The sequence below is a fragment of the Geotrypetes seraphini genome, chromosome 5 (genome assembly GCF_902459505.1).
Source record: "Geotrypetes seraphini chromosome 5, aGeoSer1.1, whole genome shotgun sequence".
NCBI classification, from domain to species: domain Eukaryota; kingdom Metazoa; phylum Chordata; class Amphibia; order Gymnophiona; family Dermophiidae; genus Geotrypetes; species Geotrypetes seraphini.
Genome location: NC_047088.1, coordinates 94,420,743 through 94,448,347, shown reverse-complemented (window position 1 = coordinate 94,448,347; position 27,605 = coordinate 94,420,743). Strand labels below are relative to the sequence as shown.

General features: G+C 42.0%; 1 protein-coding gene across 4 annotated transcripts; it reads right to left on the bottom strand.

The window, feature by feature from the left end:
• On the bottom strand, positions 1-26,879 carry LOC117361134 (sulfotransferase family cytosolic 1B member 1-like). Of its 4 annotated transcripts, XR_004539595.1 has the most exons (9): positions 26,567-26,879; positions 23,690-23,926; positions 23,404-23,532; positions 23,215-23,312; positions 20,684-20,810; positions 13,577-13,671; positions 10,793-10,973; positions 3,329-3,507; positions 576-714 (listed from the first exon to the last, which is right to left on the bottom strand). XR_004539595.1 is itself a non-coding variant. In XM_033946072.1 (8 exons), the coding sequence occupies exons 2-8, from the start codon at positions 23,895-23,897 to the stop codon at positions 602-604; spliced, it is 951 nt and encodes a 316-aa protein (XP_033801963.1). In that variant the 5' UTR covers positions 23,898-23,939; positions 26,567-26,861; the 3' UTR covers positions 1-601. The 4 variants fall into 4 exon arrangements, 3 of the variants coding, with proteins under 3 accessions (XP_033801963.1, XP_033801961.1, XP_033801962.1); XM_033946072.1 differs by lacking the exon at positions 3,329-3,507 and having other exon boundaries at positions 1-714; positions 23,690-23,939; positions 26,567-26,861; XM_033946070.1 differs by lacking the exon at positions 3,329-3,507 and having other exon boundaries at positions 1-714; positions 26,567-26,861.
• Between the last annotated feature and the right edge of the window lie 726 nt (positions 26,880-27,605).

The following is a 27,605-nucleotide window of genomic DNA, read 5'->3' as shown; positions in this document are numbered from 1 at the left end:
GTAATTTCCAAAAATCAACTTTACTCTTCTCAAGGTAAAAAGAGACACTCTTGAATAGTGAAAGGTTTCTTTAGTAACAGACCAAGCTATAGAAATATTCTAGTGGTAAAGCTTTTCAGATATTATAGAATCCTCCTTGTTAAATGGATTCAGATCCAATAATCCATATGCACTGGTCAGTTGGTGGGAGATGAACCAAAAGACAAATTTGCCATCCAAGAACAGGTTTCAAATCTCCTCTGGTGTGAGCAGGGTTACCAGACGTCCGGATTTTGAGGACATGTCCGGGGGTCTGGACAACTTTTCAAAACCCTGTACTTTGGGTTTTGAAAAGTTTCCCGACATAATCGTGTCAGAAAGGGGCAACCTACTTTAAAATTATGTTACAAATGAAGGGTGAATATTTTATACAAAAGGATTCTTGGCACTGGATGAATTTTCAAGATTCTGGGTGATGATATTTCTCAAAGGGTGAAGCTGTCTCTGTTCTCAACTTCAGAGAAGGGTGAAGGATACTGTGGTCCACATCTTCTTTTCAAGCTGTCTCTGTTCTCAACTTCCCATAGGTGGCTTTCTTACCCCTTTCCTCTAGAGCATCAGATTAAATCTGTGTCCGGAATGTCACTGTGGTCCCCTTCATTTTATGTTGATAATGTGCATCAAAGGCTTCGTTTTGTGCCACTGTGAAGTGGTGCTTCCAGTTCCCGACTTCTCCTGGTGTGTATGAGAGAGAGAGAGAGAGATGCTAGGCACAGTCCATTCATGTGATGTCTCAGCAAGCATTCTGCACAGAAATTGTCTCCAGAGAAGAACGGAGATTCCATGCAACTACAGGTACTCATCAACTTACGACCGCAATTGGTTCCGACTGACAGGCTGTAAGACAGCCTATGTTAGACTAAGAATACTGTATTAGACTGGGTAATTATATTTTATCAACATTTTCTTACTTTCTATCTAAGTCAAGCACAGCACAATCCCTTTATGGTGAATATTCGTTGTGGCGCCTCCTCCTCTTTATATTATTGGGAGTGCGGGAGACTGGGGCTGCTAACAGCTGGCGGGGAAACTGTTGTAAATGCGTCATAAAGTCGAACAGTCATAACTTGAATAGGTCATATGTCGATGAGTACCTGTACATCACTTGAACATTTACATTTAAAAGTTCTACTCCCTTACCTCAAGGGTTGTGAGATTCGGGAATCTCTTCCCTATCTGTAACTTTGAGGGCTAGGAGTTTTGAGGCCCTTTCTTACCTCCTAAGAGTTTGAAGATGGTAGTTTTTTTTAATCATTACATTGTCTATAAAGTACAGGGGATCCTTCTCTATTTTAATTATGAAGGGGTTTGAGTTTGGGGTCTCATCTCTCCAATCATAGATATAGAATTTGCAAGACTGCTCTTATCAAATGTTTAGAGATTGGAGTTCCGCTCCCTCATGTTATGAGACTGGGACGTTCCTTTTACCCTCACATCAGAGACAAGGTCCAATCCCTTCATCTCATTGAAATTTTAGAATTTGAGGAAGGCTTAGATCTGGGAAACCCATATAGCTCTATATCAATGGTTGGAGTTTTGCGTAACCCACATTTGCCTTTCTGTATGAAGGAACAGCATTGGGGAATTATAATATCAACTGGGATGCTGTTAAATTTGGCCTAAGGTACCTTTTCATGGTCTTGAAAGAAAGGTATCAATGAAATAATAAAACTTGTATTGCAACAGATATGGATCAAATATAAAAATGGCACAATAAATTCACTTATATTTCAAAGAAGAAGCAAATGGACCTTACTAAACAATTTCTAAAAAATGAAACAGGTCAACACTTCAGCTCAACATATTTAATTTTTCAGTCATTTGCCCTTATACTTTTTAATGCGCACATTGCCATTTATTTAAAAATCTAAATCGTGTATAAAAAATATCAAAAACATTTATAATGCATATAACAAAAGTTGAAAACAGCCAATTTCAACACATTCATTTATCTGAAATAGCACTATCAGAAAAATCTCTTCAAATGCCCTGTGTATACTTTAATATATTGATGGGCTCATTTTAAAATATGCCATTACCTAAAAAATAAACAAAAACATGTCAATGTTAAACACATCTATATTCCAGTGAGGTTTTCAGGATTTCCCCAATGAATATGCATGAGATCTATTTGCATACACTGCTTTCAATGCATATTCATTGAGGAAATCTTGAAAACCTGACTGGAATACGGCTCTCGAGGACCGGAGTGCCTTACCCCTGGTTTAAACCATTTGGAACTGCCAAGTTCATATAATAAGTCCAGTGATGTTCCTTATGTAATAATATTGCATATAGATCTGTGCTGCAGCTAGATGGAAACATCACTTCTAGGACAACAAAAATCTGCAATTGTGTCCTTTTTGCACACAATGAGACAGTATCAGAACAGTCCAATCTTGATCTGATGGACAACTCCTATGCTCAATTAATGTATTTTTAATGATCTTAATGTATCCCTATTTAATAAGGAGCAGGGATATCAAATACCATGCACAATATTTTTGGTTTGACGTTATTTATAAAATTTCTGGGTTCTTAATTTCTTTTCATCATTGTTGTATTTTTAGTCAATCTTTTGTAAACTGCATAGAACTTCAAGGTAATACGGTCTAGAAATTGATTTTATGTTATGTTAAGTTAGAGAAAATGTAGATTGAGATTGGTTCCTGCACAGTATTTCAGGTTCAATGAAAGCCTAAGGGCTCCTTTTACAAAGGTGCGCTAGCGTTTTTAGCGCACGCACCGGATTAGCGTGCGCCAGCTGAAAAATTACCGCCTGCTTAAAAGGAGGCGGTAGCGGCTAGCGTGCGCTATTCCACGCCTTAAGGCCCTAAGGGCATACACTACAAGTGCCACAAGGATAATGGCCACTCTGACCTAAACCACCTTCAGGGGTAGGTGATGGATCCTAAAATCAAGGTCTCACCAATGTTTATTTAAACTTTATATATGGCCTTATTGAGGGACAGGCCAAAATGTTTACATAAAAACAAAGAAAGGGAAAATTGTGATAGGAACTCCATTTAAAATAGTTTCAAGTTTATTAATAAATTTGATAAATCACCTATTAGAATCACTAAGCGATGTACAAAATCAAAATAGAGTATAATAAAAAGAAACAAACATTTAACAGTGTACTTTCATCAAAAACAAACATGAGTTGGGAGGGAAAGAATAAAAGTTACAATTTTCAATTTAAGGTAGAAGAAATGGAAAAAATAAGAGAATAGGACAGTCATCAAGAGCATACATTCATCACCAAAATTAAAACATTAAAAAGACTCACAATTCCTGAGAGACTGAAGATCCCAGAGAATCTCCAAAGTCCAAACAGAAAAGATGGGTTTTTAACTGAGCTTTAAACTTCTTAATGGATCCCTCCTTTTGGAGGGATACTAGAAGGGCATTCCACGTCGACAGTGAGATGTAGAAAAATACCGAGTGATGAGTGCATTCTAGATAAGCCTGTGAGGAGGATAGAATGAATAGACGCTGTTTATAAACTGATCGAGTAGGGTAGCATGAGAACACCATAGAAATAAGATTAGCAAAATAAGAAGGGGATTGTTCAAAAATGGCAAGGTGTATTAATGTAAGTAATTTGTACTGAAAGCGATATTGAACTGGAAGCCCATTTGAATGCAAACATTGATGGTACTTGAAAACACATTTTCATAAAACTGTAGACTGAACATCAAAGGCTCCTTTTACGAAGCCGCAGTAGCGGTTTAACGCGTGTAATAGCGTGCACTAAACCACCAGACATGCTAGCCACTGCCACCTACTCTTGAGCAGGCGGTAGTTTTTTGGCTAGCGCGGGGGTAGCACGTGATTAAAAGTCAAGCGCGTTAAAGCCGCTACTGTGGCTTCGTAAAAGGAGCCCCAAGTGCAACTGTAGAATAGAGAGTAAATACTAAATATTCCTCAGGATGTTTCTTGGTAGGAAACAACGAGCGGGCTCTCTCTGTTTATCTGTAACTCTGGGATTGCCTGTAGCATCACAGAGAAAATGATGTTATTTTGTTCAAAAATTTTACTTTAACATATCCAAATTTCATTTAAGAAATTAACCCCTGAATGTTCTGCGCTGCTCCGATGCTCATAGGAACTCTATGACCGTAGAGCAGTGCATATATAATATTGTAATCACAGCTATAATCTCTTGTTAACAATGTTACTTTCTTTAATTTATTTTAAATATTATTGTGAAGTGCTCAGACCAAGTAACCCAAAATATAGTGAAGTCACTACAATGAGGTTAACAAGGGGACCATCATCGCCTTCACTTGTCCCCTGCCCTCCCTAGATGCCCAATAACTTTATCAGATCAACTTGATGTACTTATCTGAATAGGGGGGTAGTTGGTTTCGTTAATTCTCATTGATGACTGTTTACTAATAAAATTTATGTGCTCCATTAAAATCCTAGAAGTGTTCATTCATTGTTCCAATCCCGTCCCCCCGACTCGAGTTTCACCTCTTCATCAGGGAGGGACACTAAGGAAAAATCAAACCAAGTTCAAAAATCATAACTCAAACTTCTTGAAACATAATATAAAGAATCAAATTAAATTAAATTATACTTATAAGTGCTGAGTACTATCTGGTAAATACCAGTATATTGACTTAATCTTGATCTTAAAGCTCTTAAAATTCCTATATTACCTGGTGAAGGCTCACTGAGATCAGACTTACTCAAAGCACACGGGCCAACTGAATCTGTCTGCTTAGCTTGTAAATTTTTAAAGGGGACTAACCGGAAGATCCTGCCAAACCAACAACCGGAAATAAACTCAAATGAATTCACTGAACGAGGGGTCATGCTTTTAAACTGCTAGCCAATCTATGTCTAGATTTAAACCCTTTGGCACCAGGGTCTGCCAATTATATATGAAGCGTTGCTCTTTTTGTATTAGTGCTTTGGATATGTCACCCTCAGTATTGTGTGTTTGGATCAATACCGTGTATTTCAGATCAGTGGCGTACCTAGGGTATGTGGCACCCGGGGCCCATCATTTTTTGACACCCCCCCCCCCCCTCATGTAAAATTTTTTTTTTTTTTTTTTTTGCAATAACCATGAAATGGAATAAATGGTCAGAATAGAAACAGGCAGTGAAAATTTTCTTTTTTTTTTTTTTCCAAAGTATTTTTATTGAGAATGGCAAAAGGTCCAGACAAGCAACCATGGTCTGTACAGAAACTTATACATTATCAAAAAGAACACAGAATGAGAGTAACAGCAACAACAAGCATGAACAAGCCTCTCCCAAGAGAAAATTGCCAATGAGAGGCATAGCAATACACAACAAAAGGCCAAAACTTGGGGCAAGCAAACAAATCCCACCCCAGAACCCACAAGAATAATAAGCCGGACTAGACCCTCAGCCATATTTTATAATGAAAAAAACCCCCACAAGCAACAACACCCAGACCGCTCACCAGACACACCAATCCGCACAACAAGCACCCAAGAAACACCCAGCCACCACCCAGACAAAACTACCAGACACACCTACCCCACCAAGCCCAGACCCAACCCCCCCTCCCCAGAGAGTGCAAGCGCAAAGTGGACCGTGAAAAGGGCAGCTGCAGAAGTGGAAAGCCCCAGATAAGTAGGTTAGCTAAAGAAAGCCCACAGATAGAAGAAATCAGGATAACAGAAGTTCCAACAAATGCTCCCACAGAAAATTTTCTTTTATTGAACCTCATTTATGTAACCATTATTCCAAACATAACATAACATAAATTATGTCTGAATTGTCATGACATCAGAAGTACATATGGAGTAGTTGCAGGTGATGCTTGGGACAGTTCTGATTATGTTAGTTTGGTTTTATGTGTTTTTTTAATAGAAGGGTTTTTATTTCTTTTTTTAAGGTTTTGTAGTTTGTGGTCGAGGTCAATAGGTTGTAGAGTTGGGGGTCAAGTGTTGCAGCTCGAATGGCTAGGAGGTTGTCGAACAGTTTTTTTCTTTTGACGTTTTTGGTTGGAGGGTGTGTGAATGGTGCGTGAGTTCTCCTATGTCTGTTTGAAGTGGATTGAATTATTTAGCTGAAGAAATTAGTTACCCCCCCCCATTCCACACACATTAATTCTCTTCCATTTTTGTTCCCATTATAAAAAAACACTGATAAGTTCCCAGGAAAAAAATACATTAAAATAAGAAGTGAAAACAAAGGCCCCTACATATGAGAACATAACATAAGAATAGCCTAACTGGGTCACACCAATGGTCCATCATGCCCAGTAGCCCATTCTCATGGTAGCCAATAGTGCTGCCCGATTCAGAGAAAAATATTTCATTCGATCCGATTCACCCTGTTGAATCGATTTTTCGATTAGATTCACTGTTAATGACACCGCTTTTTAAGTTTAAACAAAGTATAACAATAAATTTCACAACAACAATAAATTTCACAAAGTACTTAAAAAAAAAAAAATCACATTTTTCCATTAAAGCAGTTCTGGAGACATTTGCTTGAACAGTCTTTTTTCCCAGTCCATAAGCAAGCAATATGAAAAAGATTTCCTTAATTATCTACTCAAACATTTTTGCTATTTACTTTCATTGTACCTAAACTATTATTCAGTAGAAAAAATATGGACTTAACTGTGCAGGAAATGAATCTCCTCATACACCCACCATATAGTGCAAAAATGTGCAAAGGTCTGTTTTTTTCTTTCGATCACTACATAGCCTAATGCCACACAAGCAGCGCTGTTACAAACATATTCTGAAGGTCAATGCTAAGGTTGACAAAGTTTCCTTCCTTGGACCAGAAGGAGATACTGACAAACCACTGGAAGAGATTCTAAAACAACTACCCAGAAATAACACCCAAAGACCCACTCAGTGTGTGAACCAGTTGAGTGGAGTGGACTAACTGGGGGTGGAAATGGGCCCAGAGTTTGCTCAGCAGAATTTCCCAGACTACCTCTTCCTCTCAACACACTGACATGCTACCACCACCACCAACACTAGGAACACCTCACCGAGTATGCCAGCAATGCTTATAAACTTTATAAAACACATTATTATATTTTCTTATAAAGCATATATTTTAACTGAACTCAGCCTTGCCATTCACAAAAATAGAAAAGTTCCCATTTCAAGCTGTCTCATGTACACTTTTCAAATCTAACATATTGTAATCACAAAACAGAAAATAAAATTATTTTTTCTACCTTTTGTTCTCTGATCAATATTCAAATCTTGTTGGTCCCAGGCTCTTGTTGTCTTGCTTGCCAGGGTCTCCTTTCTCCGTGCTAACCATCCGTCTGCCATCTCTGTTCTCCCCTTCCGTTTCCCTTCCCTCTCCCGGAGATCTGGCATCTTTCCTTTTTTTTGTCTCCATCCACAGATTCACCTTTTCTCAACTCCCCACCACCCCAGGATCCACCATCTCTCCCTTTCTGTTCCCAACTATCCTCCTATCCAGTATCTCTATCCCCCCTCCACACCATCCCCTGTTTCCAAGTTCTCTCCCTTTCTGTTCCTTCCCTCCCTAAATCCCATTATGCACCATCTCTCTCCCACTCCTCTGTTTTTAGACCCATTATTTCTAACCCCCAAAGTCTGGCATATGCATGTATCTTTGAACCCCCCCTTCCCTCTCTCCCTCTGTGTACTTTTACACCAGGACCCCCCTCCCCCGAAGGTCTGTCCCCCCTCCGAAGGGCTACACCCCACCCCTGAAGACCTGCACCCCCCGAAGGACTTTACCTCCCACCCGAAGGTCTGTCCCCCTCTGAAGGCCTAAACCCCACCCCTGAAGGACTGCACCCCCCCCCCGAAGGCCTGCACTCCCTTGAAGGTCTGCACCCCCCCGAAGGCCTGTCCCCCCCTTGAAGGCCTGTCCCACCCCCTTGTAGGCCTGTCCCCCCTTTAAGGCCTGCCTGCCTGCCTTTCCCCCCCTTGAAGGCCTGTCTCCCCCTTGAAGGCCTGCACCCCCCTTGAAGGCCTGCACCCCCCCTTGTAGGCCTGTCCCCCCCCTTGTAGGCCTGTCCCCCCCCTTGTAGGCCTGTCCCCCCCTTGAAGGCCTGCCTGCCTTTCCCCCCTTGAAGGCCTGCACCCCCTTGAAGGTCTGCACCCCCCCAAAGGCCTACACCCCCCCCCGAAGGTCTGCACCCCCCTGAAGGCCTGCCTGCCCCCCTTGAAGGCCTGCACCCCTTGAATGTCTGCACCCCCCCCCCCGAAGGCCTGTCCCCCCTTGAAGGCCTGCCTGCCTGCCTGTCACCCCCTCCCCCTTGAAAGCCTGCTTGCCTGCCCGCCCGCCCCCACCCTGAAGGCCTGATGCCCCGACCCACCCCGAAGGACCGCTCGCCCCCCTGGCCTCCCCGCACCACCTATGAACAGCCGCAGCAGGATCGCGAAGTCAGCGTCGGGTACCAGCCCTAAGGGGGTGTTCCCGGCCTTGCCGTTCAGTCCCCCGCCCCCCCCGAAGGACCGCTCGCCCCCCTGGCCTCCCCGCACCACCTATGAACAGCCGCAGCAGGATCGCGAAGTCAGCGTCAGCGATCCCTGCTGCTTCCTGTGCCACGGTCCCGCCCCTCCTCTGACGTCAGAGGAGGGGCGGGATCGCGTCGTAGGAAGCAGCGCAGGGATGCTGACGCTGACTTCGCGATCCTGCTGCGGCTGTTCATAGGTGGTGCGGGGAGGCCAGGGGGGCGAGCGGTCCTTCGGGGGTGGCGGGGGACTGAACGGCAAGGCCGGGAACACCCCCTTAGGGCTGGTACCCGGGGCGGCCCGCCCCCCCCGCCCCTCCCCTAGGTACGCCACTGTTTCAGATCTTCTAGAATCTAATGAGTGTGACTGCTCCAGCCAATGGGAAACTAGAGGGGCGGAGATTCGATTTGACCTGATGTTACTTAAATGTTCTATGATCCGGGTTTTGATCATTCGGATCGTTTGCCCTATGTATATTTTTTTACATGGGCACTGTATATAATAAATCACCCCTCTGGATTCACAATTGGTCCCTGTGTTCAAAATGAAATGACGTCCCCCAGTGCACGGTATTTCCACAAAAGTAGCCTCCAATATATAAGGGCAGACCCTACATTTGCCGCAGGGCTTATGGGAAGGCTTAGACACCGATCTCTGGTTATGCAAATTATGTTTTAACTGTTCGCCCAAATTCTTTGCTCTTGAAAAAGCAAATTTGGGGAACTTTTGTAGTGTTGGATAATACTGTAGTATTGCCCAGTGTTTTAAAATAATATGTTTTATGGCGTTACTATTATTGGTATACGGCATAACGCAAACAATATCCTGGTCTTTTTGTTTGTTTTGATCTTTTAACATTAACCAGGGGCGGTGGCAGTGGCGGTGGCCACAAAAAAATGTCTGATCGAAACACTTTATTGCAATACCAGAGTTTCCATCCACGAGCACTGAGAAACAGTATTCCTACCGGGCAGTTTCTCCGTATCCGGAGAATCTGCTCGGAGGAATCGGATTTCGATAAAGAGGCTATTGAAATGTATACTAAATTTACACAAAGAGGATATCCTGGGAAGATCGTTAGAAGGGCATGGAAAAGAGCTAAAAACTGCCATCTAGGGAGGGCAGGGGACAAGTGAAGGCGATGATGGTCCCCTTGTTAACCTCATTGTAGTGACTTCACTATATTTTGGGTTACTTGGTCTGAGCACTTCACAATAATATTTAAAATAAATTAAAGAAAGTAACATTGTTAATAAGAGATTATAGCTGTGATTACAATATTACCGTATATAGTAATTTCTGTCACAGAATACTAAGTTTTATCTCCCTATTAAGTGAGAAACGTAGAGCAGTGCAGACATTCAGCACGCCAGCCAGCACTAACAACCTCTTGTGCGGTTTTGTAAAAGGGGGGGGGTAAGCTTTTAATTTTCAGTTTTAAGCTTACATGTTCAAGTAACATTCTATTTGTAGTAATATTTAGTTATGTAAAATATAGTGCCATACAAATGCTAGATTATATATTTTTTTCTGTTCACAGAATATTTGTTACTTAATAATTCCACGTTCACCAATACAAGAAAATAAAATTCCAGAAGATCAAATAAATATATTTTCTTTTGTATTCTGTTAAATCTTATTTTAAATATATTTTGCTTTAACTAGATACTTCAAGGGGATTTTTTTCTTCATTTCCTTAAAAGTTATGATATTTTTCCAATACGCAGACAACCCAGCTTCTAGTGCCTCGATTACTGTACAAAATATTCAGATTCATCTTTATCTGCTACCTTAATAATATAGATGTGTTAGTATATAATTCATTTAGGACTATTTGTACTCTACATGAAAGATTATGAAAGGTTGGTGCTGACATATTAAACTTGGACAAATCTCTCAGAGCCAGTTGCTAAAAATGTCTATAACAGAATCTAAAGGACCAGGGCAGCCATTTTGAAGGCTTTTACAACTGTAATTTGTAAAGTTCCTCAAAACCACAGAAATTGTTCAGATAAGGTCTGTTTATCTCTTTTTTGAAACTGAAATTATAAGTGGATATATTGTGCCATTTTTGTGTTTGATCCATATCTGTTGCAATACAAATTCCACTACACCACTGAATTGACACATTATTCTTAATGTGTTATTAGTATCGCCCATTGTTCTGGAAAAAAACATACAAACTGATCTTTTCTAGAACTTCCTTACCTAGTTCTCTCTCTCTAAGAACTGTATAACCTAGTTCTCAAATATCAGGTTTTGCTGAGGAAAAATATGTATATAGTATGGAGCCCCTTCTAATACCTTTTCTCATAAAGGGGGAGATGGATTGATCAAAGATAAAAGAAGGCACAGAGGTGCCATTAGCCATTGGATTCTCCTTCATAACCTGGAAGGAAGTATGATGGACAATCTTTTGTATGACCTCCTCCCCCAGGTCCTTCTCCAGGAACTGCATCACCTTCCGGATCTCACGAGCAGGGTCCTGCACAGGGAAGAAGAAATATTATGAATATAGAGAGCAAACTGTAAAGATGGATAGGGAAAAATAGGCATGTGGTAGTTTGGGGTGGAGGGATTAGGTGTAGTATCAGAACTGAAGCAGCAATTTTCAAAGGGTGAACTAATGTTTATCCCCCAAAACTACCTCATCTCTATCTGGGAAAAATGCACGTTATGCAAAATGTGCATACTTTTTCTTAAATGGAAAAGGGACATATGAAGTTAGAATTAGGACTGACCAGGTTAGAGACAAAATTTTCATTTTGAAATTCTGTGTGGTGTTTATTCTATGTACTTTTCACCTGCAAACACTGTTCCCTCTAAGCTGCATGGCACACACCTTCTGGTAAGGGGCTACACAGTTATTCTGGCCCACTGCACAGCAGGCATACCCAGATCTACTCCGACTAGTTCCTGCCACCACTGCTGCTGCTTTCCCAAACCAGAAGCAACAGCAGATAAACAAAATACAAGCATTGTGAAACCACACTGTATATAACAGTAGTTGCTGGTCCCGCAACCCTTCAATGCCACTTCTTGTTCCAGGGCAGTGTTGACAGCCACAGTTATGTACACTGTGGCCCTAAGGTGCTCATGGTTTGAAAAAACAGCAGCTGTAGCAGGGTATCACTGGTAGGGGGAGAAGGAGGCAGATGCTGGAAGGAAGTAGGGAGGTGAGATGCTGGATGGAAGTGGAGAGGAGAGGAGAAGAGAGGGGGGCAGATGCTGGATGGAAATGGGGAGGAGAGGGGTCAGATGCTGGGGAAGAAATTTGATATACCGCTTTTCTGTGTTGCAATCAAAGTGGTTTACATTTTATTATATGTATGTACTTTTTTTGTCCATAGTGGGCTCATACTCTAAGGATTTATGTATATCAGACAATGAAGGGTTAAGTGAAGAGGGCACACAATGGATGAAAGAGGGAAGAAAAGGGGAAAGAAATGTTGAATGGAAGTAAGAAGAGAAGGGGTAGATACTGGATGGAAGGGAGCAGAGAAAGAGAGCAGACAGTGGATGGAAGAAGGGGGGAAGAGAAAGAGAACTCATGCTGGAAGGAAGAGATGATAAAGAAAAATGGAAGATGCTGGATGGAAGAGAGGATAGAATTAGTGAGAACCTGGAGAATAAGAGGAAGTGAAATAGGAGAGCCAAGGCAAGTGAAAGAGGTGACACAGGAAAAACAGGAAATTGAGAACTTGATAGTAAGAAAGAATTAAATCTGGACAGAGGCAGAAAATAAATTGAAGGAACCTGAAAGGAAAAGGAGAGAAAATTGACAAATGGATGGGAAATCCTGGTGAGAGAGTTAAGGCAAAACAAAGAATGCAAAAACTAGAGACGGATCAACACAAGTGAAAAAAAGAAAATGACCAGACAGCAAAGGTAGAAATAAGAATTGCATTTTTCATTTAAGATAAAGTAATGTAGTAAACGTGTTATAAATGTTAATAAAGAAAAATAGAATATGGAAATAAGATTATCTTTTATTGGATTAATTTCAATACCTTTTTGACTAACTTTCAGAGACCAAAACAGCAGTATACTGTCCTGTCCTGAGGAAGGAGGCTTTGGCTTTTAAAAGCTAAGAGAATAATGTATTTAGTTCAATAAAATGGCATCATATTTTCCATTTTTTGTTTTATTTGTAGTTGTTAATTTGTAATGTAGTATTTGGAATATGTTGATTTTTGAAATTGGGATTTGAACTCTGGCTTCCCTGGTTCTCAGCCTGCTGCTCTAACCATTAGGTAAAGCCAATATAGATAATATATATTTTCTGTATTAGCTGTACCTGTTTGGTAACTCAACAACTAAAGACTAGTAGAACTGAAGCCTGGTGGCCATTTGGCAACCTACTCAAAACATTGGTAGGTAAATAATTTTATAGTTGCCAGTAATCTCAGAATTTCTGTCATAGTACTGTTGATCATGGCTAACAAGAAGATAATGGATTAGGGAGCTGGGACTGACTGAAAGCCAAGTATCTGCATATATTTCCAGAATACTGTAAATACTAATACGTTGTATTATTTTGATTTTTTAATAGAAATAATTTCCTGTGTATATAATACAATCAGTAACAGAAGTACTGGGGGGAGGCAGCTGGTAGACAGTAAGGGGATTCTTCCCTGCTGTGTTCCAATATGACCCTATTGTCCTTTTTTTAAATAAAAGAGTCACGCTCATACAGGAGGATCAGTGTTCCCTTTTAAGCTGTGTTAGGTTTCTATGGTATTTTGTGTATCTAAGTGCTTTGAAAATGAGCCCCAAAAATTCAGACTAGCTGCACAGTATAGGTGAGCAAGTAGGAAAAGCGTGCATAGTATGGCTCATGGAATACTTTCCGACATCCCTGCCACTAGTTATGTGTGTCTCTGTGCAATATAATGGAAAACATTTGCTCATGTCAACTCAGTCCTTAGAGGGAAAATTGCTTGCAAAGTTTATGATGTAAAAATTCCATTTAGCACCTGCAGCCACATGATTTTCAACCAGAAATTCCATGGAGTTTCCTTTTGCAAATGGGCTTTTCAGACGCACAGGTATTTAGCATCCCAGTATTTCAGAGCTCCAGTATCTCACCTCCTTCATATCTTCATAAAACACGTACAGAATCCTGTGCTTGTCCTTCTCATCCCAGTAGTCACGCACATGATTGTACCAGGAGCCCCAGCTGACTGGAAGGATACAGAACAGTTGTGAATGGAGCTAATAGATACAGACGTTAAATCATTTACATCCTGTGAATGAGATATACCTCTCATTCATAGCTGAGGCACAGGAAAGTAAGGTCTCTGTTACCTTCTAGGCCTTTGACTACTATAACTTTTGCATGTCCTCTTCTACCGTTCCAGAGAGCACAGCTTCCACCACATTCTACGATACATTCCCTTCATATTTGTCTCGGTTCCAATAACTTTGCGGTCACTGCTCCCACTCTATGGAATTCGCTGCCTAACCACCTGCGCTATGAATCCGATATAAAATAATTTAAATCAAAACTAAAGACATTTTTGTTCCAAGACGCCTTTGGTTAATAACTTTCCTTTTAAGAGCAAAGTAAAAAAAAATAAAATTTTTTTTAAAATTTGAATCAATTGTCATTTCTATCCTAACCTATTGTTTTATCCATTAATGTTTCACCTTTCCTATATCAATTGTAGTTCTCTCCCACTATCCTATTGTTTCATTTCATATGTTTTTGATCAAAGTGGTCTGTATGTTAGGACGTTAGTCCTTATCCCCCATTTTCGTGTTTTATTGTTATTTTATAACTCGTTTTTATGTAATTTTACATTATCAACCGCTTAGAAACTTGAATAAGCGGTCTAAAATTTTTTTTAATAAACTTGAAACTTGATGAGAATGTACTATTGTTTTGTACATGACATTTGGAAGTAAGCAGCATGGTGGCAAAGAGAGGAGGGCTCCCTATTCCTGCCCTCTCTTCCATGATGTTTGAACCATTTTCCAATCCAAATCCCCTGTCTCATGGTATTTGTATCATCTTTTTTGGTATCTATATTTTCTTTAATCTCTGTGAAGAGATGCTAGAGAGTGGGAACGAAAATGGAAGAGATGCTGGAGGGTATGGGACAAGATATAACAAGGGATTGGGATGGGAGAAAAGAGGCAGGAAGGCCAATGCTAAAGTGGACCAGGGAGAAAGAGGAGGGAAGAAATGCTGAAGTAGAGTGAGAAGAGAAAGAGACAGGGGATAAACACAGGGCTGGGGTGAAGGGAAAAAGGAAACTTGGAGAAATATTTTCACAAATGCCCTGTTACAAAATTGCCCTCCATGTGTGCAGGTACCCCTCACCACCCATCACTTCATATAAACACATAGGTAGCACCCAAAAGGTTAATCATTTTTACACTGGGTCATTACTGGAATGAAGAATCAAATGGCACAAGCATATAAAAATTATTTTGTCAAGTTGCTCAGTAATTCAGAATGATTCAGGCTATAACCAATTGCTGTATGTTTGTATATGAAGGGGGTGGTGGGGGCAGGTGTATATTATATTCCATTAATTTCTTCTGTCTATGCACAATATTCTGTGGAGTGAAATTGCCTAGGGGCCCTTTTATTGAAGCTTATTGTGTGTTAATTCCATTAGCAGGCACTAAGCTTTCGTAAAAGGGCCCCCTGATGACTACAGCATTAGACTGTTAACCAGGGAAGCCTGGTTCAAATCCCTCTAGAGCTCCTTGTGACCTTAGGCAAGTCGCTTAACCTTCCATTGTCTCTGGTATGAAATTAGGGCTAGATTCACTATGCTCACTGATCGTGTCCCGACCAGTTTGCGAGCGTTCCCCGACCTCGACCTGATTCACTAACCTTCTGGTTGATCTGATCTGCCCATGCAAATGAGGGGAAATAGCATGCATAAGTAGGAAGGCAGCAATTCACTAAACAGAAGAAGGAACAACGATTGGGCTTGCCAATCCAAAATGAAGTGACTGCTGAGGACCAGTCGCTTATTGTCCCTGCCGACTCTCCTGCTCTCTGCCACCCTGAAATCCCAGTTTGCACCTGCTGACTCTTCTGCTTTCTGCTACCATGAAATCCCAGTTTGTCCCTGCTGACTCTCCTGCTTTCTGCTACCCTGAAATCACAGTTTGTCCCTGCCGACTCTCCTGCTCTCTGCTGCCCTGAAATCCCAGTAAATCCCCATATATTCTGCAAAAAGCACAGCACAGTGTGAGCCCGTGGTTTTAACCTGTGGTTTAACCCATGGGTTAAAAGCGTGTTCTGTTCCATATAATCTGGTTGCACCTAGGTCAAATTGAAATGATTTCTTATTAATGTCCACGCATAGGGCCAGATAAACCGCAGCCACCGCTCCCCCTTTGACCTCGCTTGTGCTAAGAGCTAGCTCATGCGCAAATCGCATCCACAACCAACAAGGATGATCTGCGCATGCGTCTCAATCGCTGTAGGGCGTGCATCTGATCACATCATTTGCACGGTAAAGCTGTTGTGAATCGGTCGCTTGGCAAGACTCAGCCACAGATCGCCCAACAACGGTGAGTTTAGTGAATCTAGGCCTTAGACTAGGACAGGAAAATATCTACAATAGCTGAATGCAACTGACCCTGATCAACTACTGGAACAGCTATGAGCTAAATCCTAAATAATTTATAAATCCAAAGAGAAAGAAGGGGGAAGTGGCAGGGAAGAAATGAAAGGGTGAGTGTGAAAGGTAAGGGAGCCATTCTTCAAAACTGTGATAATGTGGTCAGTGGGACATGTATTTATCATCTTTCCAAAGACCCAAGCTACAGTTATTTCATATGCTCACTTTTGCTTTTTCTTAGCGTGTGCTTATCATTCAACCACACTAATCAGTAGCAGAGTCTGATGCTTATGTAACTGTTTATTGATTGCCACTAATGGCCAACTGCTTTATTGTATTTGACAATACAATCAGCTGTCTGGCTTATACACTTTTTATAAATACCTTCAATAAGGCCAATAGCAAAATCACAGCATAGCTATAAAGCCTTAAAGTCAATAACTTTCCAGACTTTAAGGCTTTATGTAACTCTCTAGAGTTATTGACTTTAAGGCTTTATATCTATGCTGCAAGGGAGGCAACACAGTTATCATGGGTGACTTCAACTATCCTGGGATAGACTGGAACCTATGCACCTCCGGCGGCGCAAGGGAGACCAAGTTCCTAGATGCTGTAGGCGACTGCTTCCTGGAACAACTTGTCAAGGAAAATACAAGAGGAAATGCAATTCTGGACTTAATTCTAAATGTGTAGAAGTAGAAGGGATGCTGGGAAACAGCGATCACAACATGATCCGCTTTGACCTGGACGCAGGGGCGAAACATCGGTCCAGAACGACAGCCACGGCACTGAACTTCCGAAAAGGGAATTACGAAGGGATGAGACTCATGGTAGGGAAGAAGATTAAGAAGAGGATAAGCACTGTACAAACACTAGAGAAAGCTTGGTTCCTTTTTAAGTACACAGTCACTGAGGCGCAAAATCTATATAAACCGCGTATCAACAAGGGATCCAGGAGGAAAAAGAAAAAGGAACCGGTGTGGCTCACTGAAGAGGTGAAGGAAGCAATCAGAGACAAGAAAACTTTGTTTAAGGAATGGGAAAGGTCAAGAATGGATGAAAACTGGAATAAGCTCAAACAACATCAACGCAGGTGCCATAAGGCAGTAAAAGGGGCCAAAAGAGACTACGAGGAAAAAATAGCCAAGGAGGCGAAAAACTTCAAGCCGTACTTTCGATATATTAAGGGGAAACAGCCCACGAAGGAAGCGGTGGGACCGTTGGATGACCATGGAATAAAGGGAGTGCTAAAGAGGACAAAGCAATCATCGACAAACTGAACACTTTTTTTGCATCTGTATTTACCGAAGAGGATATACACAGCATACTGGAACCCATCAGGCTATATGCTGGAAATGAAGACGGGAAACTGACAGGGTTGACGGTCAGTCTATAAGAGGTATGCAGGCAGATCGACAGACTTAAGAGTGATAAATCCCCGGGACTGGATGGCATCCATCCGAGGGTCATCAAGGAACTGAAAGGGACTATAGCTGAACTGCTTCAACTAATAGCCAATCTGTCGATCAAATCGGGAAAGATTCCGGAAGACTGGAAAGTGGCAAATGTTACGCCGATCTTCAAAAAAGGTTCAAGGGGAGAGCCAGGAAATTACAGACCAGTGAGTCTGACTTCGGTACCAGGAAAGATGGTAGAGGCGCTGATAAAAGACCGCATCATTGATCACCTTGACAGACACGGTCTGATGAAGACCAGTCAGCACAGTTTCAGCAAAGGCAGATCTTGTTTGATGAACTTGCTGCACTTCTTCGAGGGAGTAAACAGGCAGATAGACAAGGGTGATACAGTCGACATTGTATATCTAGATTTTCAGAAGGCGTTCGACAAGGTTCTGCATGAACGACTACTTTGAAAAATTGCGAGCCATGGAATCGAGGGTGAAATACGTGGATTAAAAACTGGCTGGCGGATAGGAAACAGAGAGTGGGGGTACATGGACAATACTTGGACTGGAAAAGCATCACCAGTGGGGTGCCGCAGGACTTGGTGCTTGGACCCGTGCTCTTCAACATATTTATAAATGATCTGGACATTGGTAAGACGAGTGAAGTGATTAAATTTGCGGATGATACGAAGTTATTCAGAGTAGCGAAGACACAGGGGGATTGCGAAGATCTGCAACGCGACATAATCAAGCTCGAGAAATGGGCATCGACATGGCAAATGAGGTTCAATGTGGATAAGTGTAAAGTGATGCATGTCGGTAATAAAAATCTCATGCACGAATACAGGATGTCCTTGACGAGACCTCCCAGGAAAGAGACTTGGGAGTTCTGATTGGCAAGTCGATGAAACCATCCGCACAATGTGCGGCGGCGGCAAAAAGGGCAAACAGAATGCTAGGAATGATAAAGAAGGGGATCAAGAACAGATCTGAGAAGGTTATCATACCGCTGTACCGGGCCATGGTGCGCCCTCACCTGGAGTACTGCATGCAACCATACATGAAGAAGGACATGATACTACTCAAAAGGGTTCAGAGAAGAGTGACTAAAATGGTTAATGGGCTGGAAGAGTTGCCGTACAGTGAGAGATTGGAGAAACTGGGCCTCTTCTCCCTTGAAAAGAGAAGACTGAGAGGGGACATGATCAAAATATTCAAAATACTGAAGGGAATAGACTTAGCACATAAAGACAGATTGTTCACCCTTTCCAAGGTAGAGAGAATGAAAGGGCACTCTCTAAAGTTGAAAGGGGATAGATTTCATACAAACGTAAGGAAGTTCTTCTTCACCCAGAGAGTGGTAGAAAACCGGAACGCTCTTCCGGAGTCTGTTATGGGGAAAACACCCTCCAGGGATTCAAGACAAAGTTAGACAAGTTCCTGCTAAACTGGAACGTACGCAGGTGAGTCTGGACTCATTTAGAGCACTGGTCTTTGACCTGGGGGCCGCCGCGTGAGCAGACTGCTGGGCACGATGGACCACTGGTCTGACCCAGCAGTGGCAATTCTTATGTTCTGTGTTATTGTATTTGAAGCAGGATCGAATCTAATTTTATATGATGTAACTAAAATAGAGGGTCAGCTGTATTATTCTAAATCTATGTATCCATAGAACTATCTACACTACTGTACTATGTAGTTCATTAGGAATATTTATTTATTGGGTTTTATTTACTGCCTTTTCATGAAGAGATTCACCCAAAGTGGCCTACAATATATGAATAGTAATCAGGTACTCTTAAGATATTTTCCCTATCAATCCTGGCAGGCTCACAATCTAACTGTGGTACCTAGCAACAGCTCTAACCACTAGGCAACAATCCCCTCCTGCAGTCTATATGGGACATGCTATTGTAGAGAGATTTCTGGAATGAGTTAGAAATGTTATCTGCGAAATTGCCACGTATACTTGTCCTTTCCTCGCCCCCGATATTTTAACACTGTGATTAATACTGACTTCTAGTACTCAACACAGCATTTAAATTTAGTCTCAGGATTCCCCATCAGGCCATATACCAAGATATCACATAACATTTATTTATATATTGCAAATACCTTTCGGTTCAATGTGGTTTACAAAAATAAAGAGCTGAACAAAATATACACAATACAACCTATTAAATTTCATTAAGGGCTCCTTTTATGAAGCCGCGTTAGTGGTTCAACATGCGTAATAGCGCGCGCTAATTTTCCGGCCATGCTAGCCGCTACCGCCTCCTCTTGAGCAGGCGGTAGTTTTTCAGCTAGCGTGGGGGTTAGCGCACGATAAAAGTCGTGTGCGATAAAGCCGCTAACGCGGCTTCGTAAAATGAGCCCTAAATATCTGTAATAAGGTCACCGCCAGAAGTTATCCAGATACAACCAAAATTCAGCGTCAGTACGTGGATAACTATCCAGACAAGTTAGCATGCAGAGATAGTGATCAAGGATTAGACCGTTTGTAGGTCCTGAAGCAAACTGGCTGAGGCAGTTTTTGAGGTGGTGACAGTTTCTGGGGGCTAAGATTTGCAATGGGCAGTTAAGAGGAAAGTAGGTTATGGGGCTGGGGCAGTTTGTAGGATGGAGGAACAGATGTGGGGTAGTTCTGGTGCAAATTGGGGGCTTGTGGGAGTGAAAGCATATGGGGTCGGAGCAGGTTGCAGAATGGTGGGACAGTTGTAGGGAGTAGTTTTTAAGGTTGGAGAAACTTGTAGGGTGGCGGGGCAGTTGGAGGTATTTCTGGAGGTTCAGTCAGTTTATGGGATGGAGGGACAATAGCAAGAGTATTTTGGGGTTTGGGATAGTTTGTAGGGTGGTGAGGCAGTTGTAGTGAAGAGTATTTGGGGTTGAAGTAGTTTGCGAAATAATGGGGCATTTGATAGGCATATTTTGTAGGGTTGGGGAGGTTGTGGGGGATAGTTTGCAATGTGATAGGACAATTCTAGAGGGGTGAATAGTTTTGCAGTATAGTGGAGAATTTGCAGGGGAGTAGTTGGGTCTAATAGCTGAATATCTGCTAAACAGATAATTTTTTTAGGTTTCCCTCACCTCACACCAAACACTGTTTGTTCTACAGTAATGTAGAAAAAAAAGTTATACATTCATCAACTAACAGGTATATCACCCCGTCCCACCCACTCTCCTGCAATGACAGCCCCAAATTACGTTTCTCCTCCATAAATTTCTGCAGGTATTCATTCCAGGTCCCTGGCTCTGGCTGCGTTAAGTTCATCTTGTCAAAATAGTAGAATGAAACCGCACAGTCCTTCGCATTTCTGGCCACATAAATTGTCTGAAGGAGAAAGAGAATTTTTTTTTTTTTAAACCCACACATCTGTGAAAGAAAGCCATGGTAAGAAATGCAAGACATGGGAAGAGTAATTTTTATAACAGACTGCCTGTATGGAGGCCAAGTAGATGCCTATTTCCAGCCTATTTTTATAAAGATAAATGGAGGGGCTCACCCCAGAGACTTCTACTTTGGCGCAATGGAGGGCGCTTCTTATACAACACTTACAGATAGAACGGAGAATACCCAACTTAGACAGAAGGTTACAGTTTACCTGAGAGCCTTTTCAGAATTCCTTGACACCGACTGCCCGAAGCAGGTTACTAAATCTATAACCAAGACACATTGTCTATCATTCTTTACCAGAGCAAGCTAGAATGCTTTTGACTATTAGGGGATGGGAGTGGGGTGGGAGGAGGGGAAAGGGGGAGAAAATATAAAACTGTTGGCTTTGGTGTATTCTGTGTATTTGCCATGTATGGATTTCTGCTATATCTCAATAAAATATGTTTTAAAAAAAATAAGGCTAAAAGATAAATGGAGGGGCATTTTCGAAAGGACATCCTAGTCAGAATTGGGATATCCTGCTCATAATGTCCAAAAAATCCATCCATCTCACAGCCATTTTCGAATAGGAAATACATTGGGATTTCTAGCAGGGTGGATTTGATTTAAATCAATTTAAATCATGATTTAAATCACTAGTCAGAAAGAATTGATTTAAAATCATGCCCTAATAGATTTTGGATTAATCACAAAATCTATTAGGTGCTCTACTTATTTGGCTGACAATCACTTCTGTCGGAAGAAAAAGCCTCAGATTTTTTTCTGGTAGAGCTAAAACTACTACTACTATTTATTATTTCTATTGCGCTGAAAGGCGTATGCAGCGCTGTACATTTTAACATACAATAGACAGTCCCTGCTCAGAAGAGCTTACAATCTAATTTAGACAAGACATTTCAGGGTTGGGGAGGTTATAGTGGGTATAGTATCTGACAGCAGCAGGGTTGGGGAAATTATAGTGGGTATAGGTATCTGACAGCAGTGAGGGGGAGTTTAAGAGTTGAAAGCAGTTTCAAAAAAGTGGGCCTTTAGCTTGGATTTAGACACTGCCAGGGACGGAGCACGACGTATTGACTCAGGCAACCTGTTCCAGGCATACGGCACCGCAAGAAAGAAGGGACGGAGTCTGGAGTAGGCAGTGGAAGAGAAGGGTACAGATAAGAGGGGCTTGCTCAATGAGCGGAGACCACGTGGGGGGAGCATAGGGAAATCAAGAGAAGTTTAAACTGTATTCGGAAACAGATGGAGAGCCAATGAAGCGACTTGAGGAGAGGGGTAATGTGAGAATAGTGGCTCTCACATTACCCCTCTCCTCACCCGATCTCACCAGCTGGTGAGATCGAGTGAACAACAGCTCAAACTGTGCAGAGCGAGTGGAAGTCAAAGAGCCCTGAAGAAACGGCTAAGTTCCGTGAAATGTTGGCTATATATAGGTTTATCCAACACAGTTGTCAGCAAAGTTGTTTTAAATCTCAGTCCCTAAGAATAATCATAGTGGCAATTAGTCATTCTAACGGAAGTTTGTTTTTTTTTTTGAGCCAATGGTTTGAGCTTTTAGCTCTACCAGAAAAAACCTTAATCCATCCAGTGGTCAGCTTTTCAGTTAGAGTACTTTTATGTGCACTGGATGTGAATGAAACGGTTCTAAATAAAAACGTCCTTCATTTTAGACTTGGACGTTTCTTCCTGTTCGATTATTGCTGTTGGGCATCCTAATTTTGAGCCCTCCATACTGGCCAAAACACACCCACAACATGCTCCTTTACTATTCTTTCATTCCTAAATCCCAATTTGAATGTTTTGGACACTTTATTAGACATTTTGAGGCATCTATGTACTTTGAAAACAAGTACCATAGGCACCTGTGCGTCTTTATATAATATTACAGGCAAAGCAGCAAAAATTTTTATAGGTTGTGGGATTTTACAAGGGTGGTTGATGGGGGGGGATTTTCTGTTTAATTTTCTGATTTTACATTGTTGTAAATGACTTTGGGACCCTGGATAGAGGTGATTTAATAAACAGAATTAAATAATAAATAAATGGAGGTAGGTGAATGGGAGGTGTGGGGATGGTTGGAGGGGATACAATGTAAAAAGCTTTCTGATGACTGGTTTATTAGTCCTTGGTGGGAGATCATATTATGTTGTTTTGAGTTGCTGAAGATTATCTGTATATTGATTCTGGAATATTGGATGTGATCAGTAAAAATTGCATTAAAATAAATAATAAATAAATAGATTAATTCTAAGTATATATGAGGAAGGAGAACTTAAAGGATGAAAGGATGGAGGGAATCTGAAAGTCCAGAGTGGAAAGGTAGAGAATGGAAAAGATTTACCTTACAGTTCAAATTCCAGAAAGACTTGGGCACCAACTGAAATGGGAGGTGTGTTTTAATAATGCGAGGAGATGAAGTCTTCTCAAGGAAATCCACATCTGAAGAGAAAATTGAGAGGTTTTTGATTCAGTGATATTGTACCATAGGATAATGATTCTACCTTGGAAGGAGAAACACAGAGTAAGCTACCTGATAGCATGGATTTCTGAATGAAAAGTTCCAAGAATGGCATCCGAATGTTGGTGGGGGCCCGGCGAGCCTTTTCTACGTCCCCTTCATTATAAATGAGGTCCACAATCTCTTGCATCCATGTAGTGCCTAAAGATATTAAACAAAAATATATGTAGATTGTTCTTACTAAAAAAAAAAACCCCAAACTGAGTGATGTATGAGTGTGTCAGTGTATGTTTGTGCGATTTAAATGTCCCCTTGTCTTTCTGCTCTGAAATTTTTCCCAATCTCTGTAGGTACCTACCTGATTTGGGGTAAGTTGATATAAGCAAATCATCTGGTCGGGCTTGGAACTCCTCTACCCGCTGCCAGTTCTGGGCAATAGGTTCCATGAGTGGAATCCCATGCACCAGTTTTAGAGGGAAACGCTTGAAGGCATCTTCAGGGGCAGACTTCAGGATGTCACTGTAATTCTTCTCCTCCTCAACCATCTCTGCACTATGGGTGGACATTCAAGGATCTATGGATCAACATGAGGGATCTAGGATGAAGAACTAAGAGTATTTATGCAGGCCTTGTGACCACTGACTTAAAATTGTGGACTAGAAGACATGACAAAAACCATGAGACCAATAATTAAAAGTAATACTAAGAGTTAAAGTACAAATTTTGAAAGATGAGAGCAAAAGGCAAAACAATTGAAATGAAAAGGAAATCCAAGCCAGTAAGACTAGGAAGTCATGCATTAACCCATAAAATGGAATAAAAAAAAAATGAGAACTACAAATTATACCAGCTTGAAACAAAGATATCACAAACCATTATTTGAAAGAGATGCTTTTAAGAACATGCAGTTGAGTCCTAGCTTCATTGGGAAATAGGGCCTAACCATTGTTTCCGCTAAGCCACTGTTTCTCAGCTGAGGGCTAGATTCTCAAAAATTTATGTTAAAAACCAACGGGCCACTGTCGCAGATGTTACAGTAGCGATTTTAAAAAAGTAAACCATTTTCCAAAAAACACTAATGCAAATGAGGTTGTGGAGAGTAGCGAAGATTCACTAAATTTGCATGTGCCCATCGCTGGTGAGAGCGATCTGCACATGCGCAAAATAAATGCAAAAAAACCCAACAACAATAAATCGAGCCGCTGAAGTCAAGCAACCCTCCAACCGACAGTGGCAGAGATGCCCACTCTCTCTCGCTACCAAACACCCCCTTTGGCAGTGGGAGAGATTCTCACTCTATCCTGCCGCCAAGCAAGGCAGTAGGACAGGTGCCCACTCCCACTGCTAAGCAAATGCACCCCCCAGCAGCAGGAGAGATATCCACTCGCTCTCGCCACCACGCAACCCCCACCCCCCTTGCCTCTCCCCCTTACCTTACTTAGATGATCTTTACCTTACTTAAGACAATCCCTGTCCTCCCTTACCTTACTTAGACAATCCCCGCCCTCTCCCTCTTACCTTACTTAGATGGCTGGCCGAAGGGATGACTACTCCCTCCGACCAGCAGGACTACCTCTTCAAAATGGCAGGCATTCCCCTCCCCGGTGCATCCTGGGATGCACCAGGGCGGGGCCTACAACTCTGGCAGAAGGGGCCTTAAACAACCTAGGCCAACCAGAGCCTCAGGCCCCTCGCCGGTGTATCCCAGGATGCACCGGAGAGGGGAAGGCCCACAATTTTGAAGAGGCAGGCCTGCTGACCAGACAGAGTAGACATCCTTCTGGCCAGCCATATAAGTAAGGTAAGGGGGAGAGGGTAGGGGTCATCAGAGGGACAGGGTGGGGGGTTGTGTGGCAGTGGGAGAGAGGGTGCATCTCTCTCACTGACAGAGGGGTGCGTTGCTTGGTGGCAGGATGAAATGGGCATCTCTCCTGCTGCTGGGGGGGGGGGGGGGGGGGTTGGGGTTTGTGCTTCTTTGCGGTGGGAGAGAATGGGCGTCTCTCCCGCAACCGAGTGGATGTGTGTGTGTGTGTGTGTGTGTGTGTGGGGTTGTGTTTCTTTGTGGTGGGAGGGAGTGTGCATCTCTTCCGCTGCAGGGAGGGGTTATCAGTGTTGACGATGAAGCAGGCGAGAGTGGGCATCTCTCCTGCCAAACTTCAATTTGTGCCATTTAAAAAAATTATTTAAATTTGCGTGGGGGTGGGGCCTTAGCAGTGGTGTGTGATTGTGCGATGTGGCAGGAGAGTGAGCATCTCTCCTGCCGATCTTCAAATTTTTTTTTGTTGTTGTTGTTTTTATATCATTTTAATTTGTGTGGGGGTGGGATCTGAGCTGTCAAACCTTACTTTCCTGTCAGTGCCTGAGCCAATGTTTGTGTGATTTAAATGTCCCCTTGACTTTCTGCTCAGAAATGTTTCCCAATCTCTGTAGGTACCTACCTGATTTGGTAGATATAGATATAAGCAAATCATCTGGTCGGGCTTGGAACTCCTCTACCTGCTGCTAAGAAACTACAACGGGAACTCACAGCAGCCACTTTTGTTGATGGCTCTGCATGGGGCAGGAGCATAGGAAGATCGCTCCTGCCCCGCTTCACCGCTAGACCACCAGGTAAGGTCTGGGTTGGTCCGGGACGCAGGAGGCAGGCAAGGATGGATCAGAGGCAGCCTTTAAAAATTATTATCATTTGGGAGGCAAAAAAAAATACGAATAATCGAAGTCGCGAGTAATAAACCCATGAATACAGAGGGAGAGGTGTATTGTGAAAGAAGGGAAGAAAAAAGTATAACTAACTCAGTTCCAGATGCCTGTGTTCCAGTATTGTGACCCACAGATAGAGTTTTACCAAAGCAGCTCATTTCTGACTTTCACTACTCGGGAAATGGTGGGGTGGAGGGGGGCAGCCACTATTAAACCTTTTTGGGTTTATCCTTTTTATCTCTTTTAATTAAATGGTGTTCTTTTCCTTTTATTGTTTTTATGTAAAAACCACTTTGATGTTAAAACAAAATGTGGTCTATAAATACCAAATAAACATTCACATGCACATAATTGCAGTATTGTAGCATTCTTCACTATTCTTTCATATTGAGACCTACATATGAAAAACCACATCAGTGCATTTCAATCCAAGTGACTCTCAGAATTCTAACTTTCCCCAGAGACTGCCAAAGCCAAGACAGCAGAGAACCATTGGACAGGGTGGAAAAGAGCGGGTCCCTGGACATCTACTTACCACGACGTACTGAAATGTCCTCAGCCCTGCCTGAGTTAGGGCTTATAGTTTAAAGGAAGCAGGAAACATTAGAGTTGGTTTCTCTTTCCTGTCAAGCAGGAAGTGCACTGGAATTGTAGAAATTGCACGAGCAAATAAGGCACTGGAAAGAGCAGGGAAGCAGAAGAGAAGTGAGAAGCATTACAGGAAAGACTGTAATAGTGAAAACTATTGCTCAACATCGAGAAAAGTGGCAAGGGAGGTTCCCTGAACATCAAATCCTATAGCAGATAATTGTATTGTTTAACCTCCAGAGCCAACTTTTCCAGCTCATATTCTAGGCAAAATGCCAGATGTTCAAAGCTTAATAGCGAATCAACCTCCCACCTCAGCAGGCATATTTAGAGATACTAAAAGTCTCATTCATCTGAAGGCTGTCACACACACTCCTTTGAACCCCTTATTAACTCATCAGCGTTAGTGCAGGGACCTTGATCACTGAAGAGAAAAAAATATGAATATAACTCCCTGTCTCCAGTGGCTGATTGGTTCTCAGTAGAAAAGAGAGCCAGGCTGAGGGGTGGGAATTAAGTAACTGGGTTGAGAAATCCATCCCTTTTATTATTGTTGCTGCCCTTCTCTGTAAGTTTTGTACAGTATCTTTTTAAAGATGCAGTGATCAGAATTGCACACAGTATTTGAGGTGTGGCCACTCCATGGATAACATGATCATTTATTTTTTTCATCAAAACATTCAGTCCCGTTCCCAACCACGCCCTAGTCACATCCCCAATCCCGCCCTAGCCCCGCCCCAGCTCCGCCCCTAATTTCTTCCATTCATTTTTCATGTGCACATAATATCTTATTAATTCATAATGGTAACCATAAAATAAAAACCCCCCCACAAAGCACACTATACGCAGAATAGTGCTGCCCGATTCATAGAAAAATATTTTGATTCGATTCGATTCGATTCACTGTTAATGACACAGCTTTTTAAGTTTAAACATTTTATTTAACCAAGGCAATATCATATCAAAAATTCCCAGCTTCATCCCCA

Coding starts and splice junctions, on each gene's coding strand:
- LOC117361134 (XM_033946072.1), bottom strand. CDS start 23,897: ATGTCCACCCATAGTGCAGAGATGGTTGAGGAGGAGAAGAATTACAGT. Junction 20,811..23,214: donor TCTGGAATTTGAACTGTAAG/GTAAATCTTTTC, acceptor TTTCTCCTTCAG/ACAATTTATGTGGCCAGAAA. Junction 715..10,792: donor CTCCCCCTTTATGAGAAAAG/GTATTAGAAGGG, acceptor CATACACACCAG/GAGAAGTCGGGAACTGGAAG.